The sequence below is a fragment of the Echeneis naucrates genome, chromosome 14 (genome assembly GCF_900963305.1).
Source record: "Echeneis naucrates chromosome 14, fEcheNa1.1, whole genome shotgun sequence".
Lineage (NCBI taxonomy): Eukaryota > Metazoa > Chordata > Actinopteri > Carangiformes > Echeneidae > Echeneis > Echeneis naucrates.
Genome location: NC_042524.1, coordinates 2320493 through 2337618, shown reverse-complemented (window position 1 = coordinate 2337618; position 17126 = coordinate 2320493). Strand labels below are relative to the sequence as shown.

At 42.8% G+C, this 17126-nt stretch overlaps 1 protein-coding gene across 3 annotated transcripts; it reads left to right on the top strand.

The window, feature by feature from the left end:
- The first annotated feature begins 700 nt into the window (after positions 1 to 700).
- Positions 701 to 16831, top strand: emsy (EMSY transcriptional repressor, BRCA2 interacting). 3 transcript variants are annotated; one of them, XM_029519272.1, is made up of 21 exons: positions 701 to 908; positions 2025 to 2133; positions 2362 to 2461; positions 2596 to 2670; positions 2922 to 3097; positions 3182 to 3337; positions 4408 to 4667; positions 4750 to 4990; positions 5065 to 5283; positions 5390 to 5539; positions 5931 to 6104; positions 6191 to 6327; positions 6964 to 7137; positions 8837 to 9044; positions 9230 to 9397; positions 10136 to 10207; positions 11059 to 11214; positions 11451 to 11569; positions 12440 to 13027; positions 13126 to 13527; positions 14088 to 16831. In XM_029519272.1, the coding sequence occupies exons 2-21, from the start codon at positions 2028 to 2030 to the stop codon at positions 14268 to 14270; spliced, it is 3864 nt and encodes a 1287-aa protein (XP_029375132.1). In that variant the 5' UTR covers positions 701 to 908; positions 2025 to 2027; the 3' UTR covers positions 14271 to 16831. The 3 variants fall into 3 exon arrangements, with proteins under 3 accessions (XP_029375132.1, XP_029375131.1, XP_029375133.1); XM_029519271.1 differs by having other exon boundaries at positions 13123 to 13527; XM_029519273.1 differs by lacking the exon at positions 10136 to 10207 and having other exon boundaries at positions 13123 to 13527; positions 14088 to 16830.
- The last annotated feature ends 295 nt before the right edge of the window (positions 16832 to 17126 follow it).

Here is a 17126-nt window from a genome sequence, read left to right as displayed (position 1 = left end):
CCTCCACTCCCCCTACAAGAGTGAAAAAGAGGAGGAAAACCCACCTTCTGTCCCGCTGCGTTCAAGAGCCCCTCGTACTTCACAGAACTCCCAGAGTCTGTCGCTCCCAAATAGTCCCCAAAATGATGGCTGTGGTGAAATGAATAGTTAAATTATAATGATCAATGAATTCGTGTTTAGAGATCACCGATTACCAATCAAGACCAGTAAAATCTTATTTTGGCCCGTAACAAGCCATCGGAATCATATTGTGTGTCACTAATCTAAATCTGGAGGTGCAAAATAAATGGAGGACATTTTTGGTGTGTCTGAACTGTAGTAGACCAGAAATATGGAGCAGCAGAAAGAGACATTAAGAGACACTAACTTAAGTCGTGGTGTCACAGTGTTTGACTTCAACATGTGTAGATGCAGAACACATTTAAACAGAGTTTCTGTTTAACCAAAAAGGTGTGCTGGCATTACTGATGCTCCGTTTTTATTTATTTATTTTTTATTTAATTAATTTTTGACACCACACAGTTCCATTATATTCTGTTCTATTTTATTCTAATTTGTTCTAATCAATATTGTCGCTGTAATTGAGAATTGTCTGTGAACCGAAGTTTAGTTGTAGTTCTCTCTGCGGCCTGGTGGTGGCAGCACTGTGACGCTCATACAGCTGTCGCTTCATATTTCCTACGAAGAAGAAGAAGCCCAACCGCAGCTAGCTAGCCGATAACATAAACACTGCTACATCTTCGGCGATATTCGGACTATTCTAACGCTTTAGCTCTTCTTTTCTTTCTCTCCGTTTGTCGTACAGCAGTCACAAGATGCGGTAGTCCAGCTATACGTGTCGTGCTCCGCCATGATCGTCGGGACGTCGGGTTTACTGAGGCCTTGAAGTTAAGCCCTGCTAACGGACGGTAAGACATTGATTTGGCTCGTAGGGGAGCTAAGCTAAGTGGCTAAGCTAACATCATCCATCGCTAAGATTTTCAGTTATGTTAAATAATGTTTTGGATCTTTAGACGACTCTCTCTGCTGAGATCGTCTGCCTCCATCTGATAGTTTTGTGGATGTACTTTGGTGTTTTTTCGGGGCCTTAAATGGAGGGCGGTTTGTTGAAAGCGCACACCCAGCAGGACGTTACGTTCCCCGTTGGACCAACAGAATTTAACCCAGAAAGCATAAAAACCTTCATGTTCCTCTGCTCGTCTTTAAGTATCTGGAACCAGATTACGGACACACACGAGCTTGTGGTGCACTGGATCTTCTGTTATGTTCGGCGTTTAGATCGATCTGCAGCCGGAATCTGAACTCAGTAAAATCTAATTTATCATTTGTGTTTGGCCTTCTGCTCTCAGTGCTCAGTGCCCGGCGGTGGGCAGTCCTGTCAGTGCAAATCACCACAAGTTAGGACTTTATTGTAACATACTGTGGCCTGCTGAGATAAATACAGTGTGCCCAGCAGGTGTTCCTATTCTGGAGATGATCAAAGTAGCATATTAAAACTTATAAATATATATTACTGCAGCCTCACACACAGTTTAACTGGATGGTGCAGTCTTTTATTGGCATGACTGAGGCAACTGAAGTTTAATTTGACCTAAAACCACAGACAGTGCTGTGCAAATGTTTTTGGTGCCTAAGATGTTTAAAATCTTATCCATCAGGTAAATAACCAACTAGGAGGTGTCTGTTTGCTCCAAAGTTCAACCCTAGTCTCAAAACAAGACAACACCTGGACTCATAAAGAACAGCTGGAGTCATTGGAGCAAAGAAATGTTTATTTTATATGCGGCTGCAATTTGCTCCCATTGAGGCGACATCAGGACATTCCATTTCCAAACTCTCAGGAGCTACCTAAGTTGTTTTGTTTTGTTTTTTTTATTCTTTTGTCTGTTGATGGGCATTTGGAAATAACCAAATAATGTATGTAATCATTCAATGTAATTGATGTGTACCCTGGTAACTAACAAAATTTTGTGGTTTTTAGGAAATGAGTCTATTAAAAACATTGTGGTCATCTTTCTACTTAGCCCATGATTCAGCTAGAGAAGCCGGTGCTAACTGGTACCATGCCGGTGGTATGGCCAACCATCCTCGACCTGGGCAGGGATGAATGCAAAAGAATTCTCCGTAAACTGGGTAAACGTTTTATTTATTTACTTTTTTGGTCCTTTAAAAAGTTGCCTTGCACCAGAACGACTGGACATTAATACATTAACACCTTTCATGTGTGTCAGTTTTGTGAAAAAGCTAAAGCAAATGTTGGAAAATCACAATCCTCATCCATCACAGACTGCTCAGTTTGATGAATGAGATGCTGCAGGGCTGATCCGTGTTTGACACTTGTATCATGTTTGCGTTGACTAGAGCTGGAGGCTTATGCTGGAGTTATCAGTGCCCTGCGAGCCCAAGGGGACCTGACAAAGGACAAGAAGGATCTCCTTGGAGAGCTCACTAGAATCCTTGGGTAATTTTTTGCTCCGCATATTCTACAGCTGGATGATGAGATCATCAATCTAATTAATACACTGGGTACCTTTGAGGGCCTTCTTTAATTTTTGGCACCATAACTCTGCTTTGTCCCTCACCTTATTCACCCAGAATCTCAACTGAGCGCCATCGTGCAGAAGTCCGCAGGGCTGTGAATGATGAGCGCCTCACCACTATTGCATATCAGTGAGTACATAACTGATCTATGAGTGTAATACATATATCATCATTGAATTTTATGAAGTTATAAAACAAATGTTGTTAGTTAGTTTATGCATCTTATCTAATTTTATTGTTCATTTCAACAAACATATTCAAAATTTAAATCGGTTAAATTGAAAGCATCACTTTTGAATATTCAAATGTGCTTATTCATTCAAAAACCAATATTCATGCCTCAGAAGAATTTAATGTAACGTACGTCACACATTTTTCAGCATGTCCGGTCCTAACAGCTCGTCTGAATGGTCCATTGAAGGACGCCGTCTTGTTCCCCTAATGCCGAGGTTGGTCCCTCAGACAGCTTTCACTGTCACTGCTAACGCTGTGGCCAGTGCCACAGCCAATCAGAATGCCTCCCTTCTTCTACCAGCTGAAACGGGAAACAAAGAAGGTAGGTGAAAGACACTTGATACTCAACTGAGGAGTTTTGGAAACAGACATGACATGAAGTGAGGTTTTCATTTCCTGCCCGCAGTGGTTGTATGTTACTCCTACACAAGTACTACCTGCACCTCCACCAGCGCCACGGCAACCTGCGGGACCATCGGAGCCACCGTGAAATCCCCCCGACCACCCAGCCCTTCGTCCAACGTGGTGGTGCTGCCCAGTGGGAGCACAGTCTACGTGAAAAGTGAGTGTTGACACCAAATGTGAAACAATGGAAGTGCTACTGCTGAAATCTTCCACTGCTGCAGAGTTACTGCACTTTGATGTCAAGCAGAGTTTCTTTCCCCTCTTTGAACAACTACCTCAAAGTTTTCTAATGTCTCTGATTAAAAAAAGGGGCTGTAGCACTGTTATTGAGGAGGATTTTCTAATTGCTTTTACTTAAATTTTATGTTGAAGTTCCTTTTGTCAGAATAGGAAGTGACAATTTTTTTTCACAAGGTTTGGATTATAATATCCATACTGTAATACTGTTTCAGGCTGGTATTGTAATGAGGTCAGATTTGTCCACACTAGTTCCTCATTTTTAGTGACATTGAAAAGCATTGCTGGGTTTCCAATGAACCAGGTCACTACTCAGCTTGAACATGATAAAAAATCTTCAAGTCAACCATAGGGGGGCGCTATGAGACCTCAGCACTTACAAGCAGATTCAAACATTGCCTTAGTAAAGAGCACCACACGTAAGACTCTACTTGTATCTAACGCCTTGATGAAAACTGATGGAAAAAATTTTTGGGCTAGGTGGATGACAGCTCAGGCTTTCCTCATGACAACTGAAATTGTCCCCATATCACATATTTTACACAGACTAGGCTTTCAATTTTCTAAACACTGTGTCTCCTGGGAGCCGTTGGATTAGCTATGACAGATCCACTAACATCTGCTGCCAATTTGTGGCTGCATATTAAACATCTGGTGTGAACAGCGTTACTGACGGACTAATTTGGGGAAGGAATTAAACATGGAAACACAGTGTGTGTCTTCATATCAGTAACTAAGGATTTAATAAGAACTGTAACACAGAACCTGGATAAACCTTTAACTCTGGAAATAAACAGTTAATAATCATTAATGAATGGTTTGACTTAAAGTTTAGATGAACATGGAAAATATTCATATGTGAGCATTTTCAGCATTACCATAACTCATAATCTTAATAAAATCAATATGTTGAAACAGTAACAATACAGGGAATTCAATGATTCACAGACCTACTGCCGTCCCAGCGTTTACCCTCAGATTTTCCTTCAGGCGTAAGTTGTTCTGATGAAGACGAGAAACCTCGAAAGCGAAGGCGGACCAACTCGTCCAGCTCATCGCCCGTTATGCTGAAGGAGGTTTCCAAAGTGTCCCCGCCAGTCTCCAAGAACATCACGGTACCGGTGAGCGGCAGCCCAAAGATGAGCAACATAATGCAAAGCATCGCTAACTCCCTGCCACCACACTTATCCCCTGTCAAGATCACCTTCACCAAGCCCACCATCCAGACCACCAACACCACCACACAGAAGGTGGGTGACTTTTCTTCACACGCTGAGATGTTTGAGCACCCCTCTATCCACTGGAGAGTTTAAATGTCTTCTTTGTGACCAGGTGATCATTGTGACAACTTCTCCGAGCTCCAACTTTGTGCCCAACATCCTGTCCAAGTCTCATGCCCACAACAACGCTGCAGTGTCAAAGCTGGGCTCCACCTCTGTGCTGACCACGCCCACCCAGAAGCAGACAGTGGTGTTCCCCGCCAGCTCCAGCCCTTCCACCAACCCCAACACCATTGCAGTGACCACAGTGGTCTCCTCTACTCCTTCAGTGGTCATGTCAACCGTCGCACCATGTAGGTCCTTCCTCCTGTAGCATCATGAATAATGTAGAAAATCTACAGAACGCTGACTCTCACTCTCCGAACAGGTGGCGCTTCAGCCGGAGTCAAGGTCGCGTCAGCCAGACTTCCTTCTCCCAAGACACTGGTGGGCTCACCCACTCAAATCTTGGCTCAGTTCCCCAAACAGCAGTCGCCCAAACAGCTGCAGCAGAGCTCACCTTTAGGAGCCTCCAGCGTCGGTCAGACCCAGACCACCACCACTTCCCCCGGGACCAAGCCCACCATTCAGATCAAACAAGAATCTGGTAATGACAGCTAGTCTGACATACATATATAACTGAAGAAAATAACCCCATGGGGCCATATTTCTGTGCCCTGAATAAATATATTGTTCTGTGTGTGCGCTCATAGGAGTGAAGATAATCACACAGCAAGTTCAGCCCAGCAAGATCCTGCCTAAACCTTCATCAGTCGCTCTTTCCAGCAGCAGTTCTTCTCCCATCATGGTCGTCAGTAGCAACGGAGCCATCATGACCACCAAACTGGTCACTCAGCCCACAGGTGGGTGATCAGACTATAATGGCAGTTTACATACTAAAATCAAACTGGCCTTCTATGACAGCACACTGTTCTTGAGTCTGAGAAATATTGACCTTACAAAGACTTAAAATCATTCAACTTTTGATCCCTGATGTCACAGCAGTGATGTGAAGTACCTACACAGATTAAATGTGTACTATAAACGTTATTGGTGTTGATTCTTATCACTGCTCCACTTTATTGATTATTTGCTCCCATTTCTTATTTTTAAGAAATTACGTCAATATAAAATAAAAGACTGTTACAGAACAAAGCGAAGCCTCCAACCTTTTTGACTATTAAAAATTAAAATCATCTCCAACTTGAGCAATTACAACTGCAACAACTTTTAACACTATATTTCTGTATGCAGCCACTCAGACTACCTATACGAGACCCACCGTTAGCCCCAACATCGGCGCCAGAATATCAGCGACCAGTGGCGGCACCACCTACGTGAAGACCACCAGCGGCAGCATCATCACTGTCGTGCCCAAGTCACTGGCCACTCTGGGCGGGAAAATCATCAGCAGCAACATCGTGTCTGGTGAGTCAGTCACAGTCAGACTTGAACCAGACAGATGTGATTGTTGTGCTCACTTTTGATTAAAAATTGTCTTCCCTCTGTCACAGGAACCACGACTAAGATCACAACCATCCCCATGACCTCCAAACCAAATGTCATTGTGGTGCAGAAGACAACAGGAAAAGGAGCAACCATCCAAGGACTGCCGGGCAAGAATGTGGTCACCACACTGTTGAATGCTGGGGTGAGGCAAACATCACGAGTTTAAAAGACTCTTTTTATAGAACGTGAAACCAATGTTTTTCTTATTTCTTCTCTTTTTGCACTCTAGAAATTGCCTTTTCAAATTCACTTTTGTTTTGGGGGTTTTTTTTATGGCGAGGGACTAGGGAATTGGGCATATTAAAAGTTGTCTAGACAGAATGACAAACCTGATTGTGTCAAACACCCAAATCAGCTCTGAAAGCATTTGATAACTTCCCAAATTAGATAGAGGAAATAAGTAGTAAATTCATTGAAATAATTTCTCAAATCATTCTGATGTCATAAGAATTAGTTTCAACGGAAATTAGACAGTTTGTAGAAATTGCTTTCCTAGATACAGATATTAGGTGACATTAGGTATTTGTAAAATATTTCATTAATAACTATTATATACGCTTATCTTTGTAATGAGGGCACCTTTTTCAAGCAAACATTGAAGGTGGGAACAAAATTTATTTGCATGTAATGTAATTTGTTGTTTGGTAAATAGACCTAAATTCTGCCGGTCGCCTATGAGCATATTCAGTCAGCAGTATTTCCTGTACATCTCTGAGTTTCTCTGGTTTGTACTCTGGTGTCCTACATTAAACGTCCAGTATGTGCTGCTGTGTCTCAGGGTGAGAAGAGCTTACAGGCTGTTCAGGGTACCAAACCAGCGATCATCACTGCCTCCAGACCCATCACCAAGATGATCGTCACCCAGCCCAAAGGCATGAGCTCTGGATCACAGTCCACTGCCACCAAGATCATCCCAACCAAGATCGTCTACGGCCAGCAGGGCAAGACCCAGGTAAAGATCAGCTGCTCACCATTTGCCAATCTAATATTTTTCTTTCATTTGTCATTATGGTGTTACTCTAACTAGCTACAGTTATACAGCACAGTGCATCGTTTTCAAATTCAGTAAAAATGAATTTAAAAGTACAGTGTCATCGTTGGCTTAAGGTTAGCCACATCACATGACTATTCACACACATCAAGTGGACATTCATATGACATGTTATCTCACATCTAGTAACCAAAATCAGGGGATATGTTACAAAATACTTGATCTTGGATGCACAGCCAGTAGAGAAGATTAATTTCTCTGACAATGAGAACAAATCGTTAATTTTAGCCTTCTCCAGAAAAGGGCTACTTCTATGTAATGGGATATTTTCCAGAGAAGTTTATATTAAATCCATCAGTTTAAACAAACAAGAAATCCCCTGTTACTTAATATGAAAAATATATACAAAGGCCATCTACACAGACCTTTCCTCCTCGTCCCTTTACTTCCCTCAGTTTAGGAGGGAAATGAATCTAAATGACCAGTACGTCACCCAGACGGGCTCGCAGCAGTCAGGAGGTGTTAGTTTTCAAGTGAGAAATATTAAGCCTGCATTAGTTGATTATTTTGGCCAGACAGAGTAACATAGAACAGCATTAGTAATCATCAGTTTCCACACCACATTACACTGCAAATTTGGAATGGACTCTAGATGCAAATTTGGAATAATTGCTCTGTTATATTCTTAAAATTTTCTGTATGTCTATGTGTCTGTATTATGAAACCCTGTAGACAACACTGTAGGTGTGTTTTACTTCCTGGGGATTTTTGTGTCTATTTATTGAAGACTGAATAAGGGGGGGATAGGTTCTATAGAAATTCTGACGTAACTGTCTGATCAAATCAACTAACCCAATCTTCCACTATGTTTCTATTCTTTTTTTATCATTTGGGGAATTGGCATTTCAAACGTAGCTGTCAGATTATATTCTCTGAGGGTAAATTCCATCATGTTAGTTTCCAGCTGCTGTGGCCTTCAGTGAGGGGGAAGAAATATAGCAGCATCTGTTCCCTTTATGAAGGTCAGAACGATCATACTGTCATAAGATTTCAACAAGAAAAAGCGACTTCTTCATTTCAACATCACCTCTTCTCTTCTGAATTCCGTTTTTGGTTTTGGGATGAGCTGGCATTGTGAAGTGTGCATGTACAGTTTCAGTGAAACAAATTTACAAAGTAAATTAGATGCAACTGCAAAGAATTTTTTTTACATATATCTGGCCATGAACCTTCTAAATTACTTTCCAGTGACGGAAATGTCATCCGTCTGTAAAGCTTTGTTCCAGTGACTCAGTTGATTCACAACTCTGTGCTTGGACTCAATTACATTCATGACCTACTAACTGAACATGCAAATTTGGTGATGCTGCAAAGCTGATGGATTGTGACACAGTGATCTTATTCAGGAGTAAGAAACATTTTCAAGATAATGTCATCATGCAAATCAAATCCAATTGGGCACCAAATCATAACAGAGTTTCATCAAGGAGCTTTACATATAGAGCAGATTTGAACCAAAGTCTTTTAAAGCTACCAAATAAATCCCTTCATGCAAAAGAACTAGGTGACAGTGGAATAGAAAAACATCCAGAGACTAAACCCAAAAATCCCAGGATGATATGTTTTGAACTGGGGCACTGTTTGTTTTCTCTCACTCCAGGTTCTCATCAAGCCTAAGCCAGTTTTTCAGGCAGCGGTGGTGAGCGAACAGACCAGGCAGCTGGTAACGGAGACACTGCAGCAGGTTCGCTCTGCAGATATGAGTCAGGGCCAGGCCTCCAGCTCAGACGGGGCCACAAAGGACGAGGTCACCAGCTTCACAGAGACTAGCAGTCTGGCTGGTGAGGGCGCCCATGGCAGCACTCAAGGTACATACAGCTCATGTCTTATAGTTTCTGGAGTTCAGATAAATTTGTTGTTGCTACTGAACTGTTGTGTGTGTTTTTTGCCTTTATAAGAGCACTAATGGCTGCACTGTGCTGAATGTGAAGCCATCCGGTGAAGCTCCATAAATATAATAAGTTTTTTCCATTTTGCTTCCATCATTCCTCAGAACCGCAGCCTGTAGTGCACATGGTCTCCTCCAGGGAGCAGGATTGGACTGAGCAGGAAGTAGCCGTGGAGTCCAGTCCCACTATTATCTACCAGGAGGTGTCCGGTGGGGAATCCCAGTCCGCCACTTCCACCATCAAAGCCCTGTTGGAGCTGCAACAGACCACTGGTGAGTCTTGATACAAAGAAGAGGCTGCAGTCAAAACCAACAAGGGTGTGTGTGTGTGTGTCCAGAAGGCTGGAGTGGGATTCATCAGCTGCAGACATGCTGAATACAGCACATCTAGGAAAATATTTCTGCAGTCCACCAGGACCCAGATCTGTAAAAAAACAAAACAAAACAAAGAAAAAATGGATCATCTGTTCAGCAGCTTGTCCATAAATTTTTTATTCTCCCACCCTTTGTGTTGATAGTTTCAGCAGAGGAGATTTAAACTTTTAATACCCTCAAGCAAATATTATTGGCCCCTCTGGAGCCACTGAAAAAACCTCCCAGGCCACAGTAATTATAATTGTTCCCCTGAGAGTTCACCAACCTGTGAAACTGTGCTGATGAGTAAAGATATATTATTTGTATAATATTTGAATGGATGCTCCAACTTCAGACTGTAAAATCCCTGAAGAGATGTTTGTGATTTAGTACATGAAACCTGAGTGGTTTCCCTCGGCTGCAGAGAGAGCCATTCCTGAATCTGAAACTGTCATTAATGCCAGATGTGTGTTCTAGATTTAATCACTGCATCGATCATGTACTGTCTATTTTATTAGAATCTGGTCCCCTGTGTTTACCTGTCGTCTTGGTAAACTCGGGGTAATGCACATTTTCACCGCACTAATTGCACCAGTTCAACAGCAGCAGTCTTTAAGTCATATTCTAGTTCAACCTTGTTGTTTGTATGCCCTCGAGCTGGTGACAGCTGTGGCCGGAGGCACTATGTTTTCCAGACTGTCCGCCCATCCATAGGCAGAATTCCCGTGGGTAAGCCTCTTCCTAATAAGAAATAATAATATCTGTGAATCTAACTATGTGAATTCAGGTTATTTGATGATATGTACTAGAATCGCTACATTACGTGTGATTTAGAGACAACAGAGGAGCAGACCTGCTTTTTGCTGACAGAAATGCATCATGTCTCCATCCTGATATCTCAGGAACATCTTGACAAATTTGATTTTAGCAGTGAAGCGTCAAATGCCTCACGGACATAACTAAGAAGTTCTTTTATCACAATTATGATAAATGATTCAATACTTTTTCAAACTTTTCACTTTGTATGTTCGATAGCTGCTGGTGTAACACGAGCCACAGATTCATACAACCTCCAGGCGGTGATTCTAGTTTGCCATTTCCTGCATAGATTTTTCAAATTCCAGTGCCCTGAATGAAATTTAATGTGAAACAGCTTGTGAAAATTGTAAAGCTGCACTTTAGATTTTGCTCTTTCGTGTCTTAAACACACACGGAAATTGTGTTTGAAGTTGTTATTTTTCATCAAACATCCATGTTCACTCTGGCATTCCTCCTCTGCACCGCCTTTGGTTATGCACTGCAGCGGTTTTTGACACTTTGTCACCAGCTGGAGAAGGATGTGATTATGTGAAACCTCTGGCAACGCTGTGGATTACATCACATGATTGCTGGTGTACTCGTACAGTATTAACAAAGCAGGGGCCCACTCTCAAAATCAATGTTTATCACCGATCAGTCCAACAGGAGACATTTCCTTTTCTTCATTATCAGTTAACACTCATTAATTGGAAGAGTGAATGATAATGAATGACTCATGTGCACACGTTATACGTAAATCTGAGTGTTGTCCCTCTCAATAGTTAAGGAGAAGGCAGAGTCCAAACCGAGGCAGCACACTATTGACCTGAGCCAACTGGCCGTGCCCATCCAGCTGGCCCAGGAGAAGAAGCCCAGCCCAGAGTCCCCCAGACCTTCCACCTCAGAGGCTGAACCCAGCAGCGAGTACACGGCAGCAGGTACACCACTCTATGGGATGACAACTCTTTGCTTCCTGTTTCGGTTGGCACTTGCCAATTTCAGTGGAAGTGACTTGAATTCACACTAAAACCACATATTGAACCTGATGAAACGCAGTTCTCTATTTGCTTCTTCAATGGAAGAAAAGGTCTGTGTGTGTGTGTGTGAGAGAGAGAGAGCCTGTTCAATATTTGATTATTTTCATCTGATAACACGGCCGGGATTCCCCTCACAGGTAAAGCCAGCAGAGTGGGAGTGTCCTCTGAAGACAATGACACCGTCATGTCCTCCAGTCAGCAGCTGGGAAAGCCCTACAAACCGACGGTTGTGTCGTCCGCTGCTGCAGCTTCGCAGGTCAGCCATGTGCCGAGGATGCTTCGGTCTAATTCTTACAGAAACCGGAGTGCCTGGCTTTCTCATTTTCTTTTAATGCAGCAGGTGGCTGCTCACAATCCACAGCCTCCATGAGGTATCACGTACAGATGTTCAACAGAAATGGCTCTTGACGTCCTGACTCTTGTTATTAATCTTTGAAGAGATTCAAAAGCCACTTCTGTTGAGCTTGAGTCATAGGAATTATTTCTTCTGCTCAAAGTGGTGTAGTTTCAATGGTTAAAGAGTGGTTTTGGGAATTTGGTTGAAATTACCTATTAAAAAAAGTTTTATGGCATAACCATTGGCATAATTCAGTGATATAATGAATTTCTTTTTCTCCATCGGTGTTAGGTGTTTTTTTTTTGTTTGTTTGTTTGTTTTTCTTTTATACCAGTTTCTGTTTAAAAGATTTTTTCAACTTCCAGTCTTGTTGGCTTGACCACACAAAAACTGCCCCTCCAACATGATTTACCAACATGTAGCACACACACTAAGTTTTGCTAAATTTATATGTCCAGATCATTATTATTTAGTTTCTGTTTGAGAAAGTGGGTTTTCTTAAACGTTTTAAAATTCTGCTGTGAGGCAATAGACTCCATCGAAAAATAAAACTAAGAAATTCATAGTTATAAATCAGTTCTATAAATGGACCCCAGTTTGCAGCCCACTCTGTCAGATTGTGGAACAGTTTCAAAAACACAATGGATTTCCTCTTCCTCGACAGACAAATTATCATTACAGTTTTGAGTATTGAATTTATCGTCTGTAAAACTGTCTGTCCCATTCTGTTAGATTATGCTAATGTCATCCTCTTGATAACAGCCGTAGTCTCCTCTGTGGCTCTTCCAGTCATCCGACAGTGACGGTAAAACTGAGGCCGTGTTGGAGGTGGGCGAGTTGGAGGGCGACACCTTGGACCCCCAGACAGGCTTGTTCTATCGCTCCGCCCAACCACCTGCAGACTCTGCGAAGCAAGCCGCCCACTCTGCTGGCTCTCAGCCACCACCTTCCAATCAGGCTGAGGCGGAGCAAAGCCGGCACAGCTCCACCCCCACCCAGGTGGCACCGCCACCGCCCCCACCACCCCCACCGCAGCTGCAGAGCAAACCTCAGATTAGCCAGCCTTCCTCTTCCTCCTCCACCTTCCCTTCCACGCCACCTTTGACGAAGAAACTTCCTAAACTACGAGAGCAGAGTCAACCCAAGCCCCAGACCTTAACCCAGAGTCCCAAAGACAGACCGCAGGCTGCACCGGCCCAGGCCAGTGCAAAGGTCACAAGCCCGGGCACACCGACCAAACACTTGGTGACGCCGCAACTCCCGAAGCTCCAGCAAGCACCCACATCCCACCACAGGCCGCTGCACACCCCCATGTCCCACCCTCCTCCGCTGCAGGCGCACCACCCTGTCAGCACCGAGAAGACTGCACCCAGCCAGGTGAGTGTCTGTGCAGCAACAAAGTCACAAAAGCTTTATTCCTTTCACATTCCCTACATTGACATTTTTTCCTCGTTGAAATATCATTGCCTCAGCAGCCAATCATCACACAGAGCGCCACCGTCACCAAGATCACCTTTGGCGGCTCCCACCATTCGTCGCCGGTCTTCAGCAGCGGTGAGGCCACCGCCAAGCTGATCCCTGAGTCCAGCTCCGGGCCCTCAGGAGACAAGCCCTCAGTGTCGGACATCCTGAAGATCTCCATGATGGAGGCGGAAATCGACCCAAGCACGGAGCCCATGGTGGTGGACTCCTCCAGCGACTGCGGCCCTCTGGGGAAAGCCCTGGAGGTCCAGGCCGTGTCCGGCACACTGGACGCTGGCCAGTTCATCAGCAGCTCCGGGGCCACCATGCATCATTCCCACACGAAGCCCCAGCAGTTCAGCTGCATGCAGGGCCTCACTGCACAGAGGAGCAAAGAAGACCTGGAGGTTATTGAGGTGAGATGTTTATACTGGAAATATCTGCACAATAAGAATGATTTTAACTTATTAACTTATTACTTACTAGGCATAAATTACACTCGAATTTGTACTCATCTTACCAAACTGAAGAAAACTAAACATCAACCAGTCACATTACAGAAACGAAACTGTTCAAAAATCACATGGTGCCGCTTCAAATACAAGTGTACCATTCATGTCCCCCAACAATAAGCAAATTTCCCCAGTGAAACCATTCCTGAAACTCAAAGCTGGAAATGTGTCTCAACAAAGATGGAAAAGTACCATCATTCACCTCACAGTTTCAAATACCAGCAATTAGACCCATCCCCTGGAATAACATCAAAAATCAGAGATCTCAGCTCTCAGGTTCTTTTCAAGGAACTCGAGTGAATATAATTTGACAGTATTTGTTATGCAAAACTGAAAAATATGCTTCATTTATATTGTAATAAATAAACTGTATTTTACTGTGACGATGATGATGATGATGTTTATTCATGCGTAAATTATAAGAAAAGCGCAGAGTGAATTTACACCTGTGTTAATGGATGCAGGTGATTCCTCAGTACTCCATCTTGCCGGACTCCAGCCAGTCCAACGTGGTGGTGGAGCCCAGCGGCTTCCTGGAGATCACCAACTACACCAGCCAGCAGCTGGAGGAGGACAGCCCCATGGACCAGGAGGTGGACAGCAGCAACGACGAGGCGGCGGCGGCCAGCCCGCCCGACCAGCCGTAGCCCCTCCGCCCGCCCCCATCCCCGTCCCCTGGAGATGCCAAGTAGAAAAAAACAAGCAGGACAAAACATACCGGTTGCTTTTTTTTTTTTTTAGCTCAAGAGCAAGCGTGTGCTCAGTCGTGTAAAATATTAGTTTGTTCATAATAAACCTAGTGTTTTTTTCCTCCCCATAGCTAATGGCACATGTGGTTTTTATTGCCAGCGAGGAGTGCTGGATGTAAAATGTGGGAGTGAGGTGAAAGGATTAGTTTTAGTCCATTTCCAGACCGAAGGACAGCAGCCTCTCCAAAACATCTTTAATTGTTCCAGGATGTTTACATTGTTACTTACAGGACTTTAAGAGACATTTACACATTTATGAAATAGATTATTTGGAGCTTTTGGTACTGTGCCTTGTGCCGCTGTACGTCCATTTTTACACGGGCCTGTGTTTATGTTCAAGTCCAAAGTGTTTCAAATATACGTTTCCCTGTAAACTTCAGCCGGACAGCTTTTTGTACAAAGTGACTCTCCTGTTGCATACGAACATCTTTTGACAACTTGAAGGTTTTATCATCAGACAGACTGTTTTTATTTTGCTTTTGAGTAACTTTCTAACACTGAAATCTCAGACACTTGTGGGATTTAAGTTTTTTCAGAAGAGAGAACAAAGCTGGAAGAGGCTGAACTGCTGCTTGGAACATAAAGCAGAACCAGAGAAGAGTCCTGGAGGAAGGCTGGAGTCCAACATGTGTTACTGCTCATTGTAAGTGTAATATAAAAAAACAAAACATTGAATCAAGCAATGTACTTTTTTTGTAAGATATATTCTGGAGTCAAAAAGTTGCTGTGAGAGTTTCACAAAGATGCATTAACATTTGCATAGTGTGTTTCAACTATGCATTTCTTTTATACCTTTTCGAACTAGATGACTAGTTGAGAGAAATCATTTAATCTGCACAATAAATCTGAGGCTGAGTAGAAAAAGTCAGTTTATGTAGTTTTATTGCTTTAAAAGAATATAGAGAGAAAGCTGTACTTTTATACTCGAGATGATGTTATTGTAGTTTTTAAAAAGACACAATCAAATAGCTTAGTGTTGCATTTCCATGAAGGTGGAAGACTCACAAGAGAGTGGTCTTTGTTAGAAATGTGCACAGATGTTTCCTTTCTTTGTTTTGTTTTGTTTTTTTTTTTTAATTTTTGTCATGAGTGGAGTGAACTTTTATGTATTTGAAATGTAAGCTATAAGGTAAAATTCTACATATTTGTTCTCGAAATAATCTCACAAAAACAATGTGTTAGTCTCTTTAACACTTTCTCTCTTCCTGCTGTGTCTGTGACACCAACTCCGTGAATCCTGAATAACTCAGATATATTTTTTCAGCTTTAAAGGAGTCTTCTGGTGTTTTTAGTGAGCTTCACAACTCTTCCATCTATCCAACTTCTGCCTTCTCGTCCTCCTCTTTTATGCAGATGAGTTGATTTTCTGCATCAGTCCTGAATCCAGAAAGTCCCCGTCACAGTTGTTTCTTACAGTGTCTGACTCTGTAATGTGTAAAGTGACATTTTAACAGGACTCTGCTGTTGCTGAGGTCAAACTTTAGTTTTGTGGCTTACTGGAGAGAATATATCGGGATTTATGAGTGTAACAAGCCACTTTTGGCCACGAACAACTCTTATATATTTACTTACACTTCGCCTGACATTGGTGCACGCAGCCAAAAAAACCTGTCTGGAATTTATTGTGGCTCCTACTTGTGAGTATAAAAACATATTTATTGGATTATAATGACCATCTGAGCCAGGTCTCATGTTTGCAGGACGCTGTGCTGAGGTGTTGGGGGCCTTTCTCCCCCCGCTGCACACTTGTAAATGCTTTAATATTCACTCCCAGCCAGCTTTTCCTCCTCATGTTGAAAGCGATCCAGTTGGCTCCTGGGGGGCCCCAGATCCAACCTAACAGAGTCTGATTGGTTGGCCACGACCTAAAGACATGTGGCTCTGTTTAGGAGCGTGCTGACTTACCGTCCCTCCGCCCTGAACCCCCCGCCTGGATAATGGCGTTGAAGTCTCACAGGACAACACAGTTTATCCCCCTCTGCTGACTCACCTGTCTGAGAAACGGCTTGTGTTTCAGCTGCAGATTGAAGATTTAATCCTCATCTTCAAAGTGAAGCAAAGAAATGTTCCACACTTATTTGTGATCCCCAGAGGATGAATCCTAATGACCCATGATGCTTTATATGGTAACAAGATCTGAGCGAGATTCATGTCGTGTTTGAGTTACTGCAGTTGCTATTATACAACTTCTACATACTGTTAACGTCCGGGCTATAATTACTTGGGGGATTTTCCTGAAAGCTCATGAATTGATTGATGACCAAACAAAAGTGGTCGGCTCAAATCTACCAAAGTCTGTTAGTTCAGGCCGGTCAAGCTCATTTTAAATGTGAAGTAGCAGTATTTAAACGCTGTGATCGAAGATCTCCAGCTGTCTCTGCGAGAAGACAGCACACGATGAGAAAGACTTTCATGTTGGACAGAAAAGGATTAACTACCGCTCTGATGATTATACAGCACTATATTCATTATGCTTGTTTAATTTCCTTTTTTTTTATCTCCTCTGTGTCATGAAATGGAAAATTGGACATTTAGAAGCTTCAGAAACTCCAAAGCTATCGTTACATTATATATTTCAAAACAGCTCAGAAGCATCGATTAATTACATCAGATTTGGAAAATTAAAAATTCACAGGGCGGTCAGTGGATTGCGTTACAAAACTTGCATGCGTGGAGGTGAATCCTTATTACTCAATAATTTAATGCAGAACTCAGAGATGACATCAGCTGTTTTTTTTGTTGGTTTTTTTTTTT

Excerpts from the sequence above, each read along its gene's own strand:
- emsy (XM_029519271.1), top strand. The coding sequence starts at position 2,028 with ATGATTCAGCTAGAGAAGCCGGTGCTAACTGGTACCATGCCGGTGGTA. Across the intron at positions 9,045-9,229 it reads CGCCCATGGCAGCACTCAAG|AACCGCAGCCTGTAGTGCAC; the intron begins GTACATACAGCT and ends ATCATTCCTCAG. Across the intron at positions 11,215-11,450 it reads CAGCGAGTACACGGCAGCAG|GTAAAGCCAGCAGAGTGGGA; the intron begins GTACACCACTCT and ends TTCCCCTCACAG.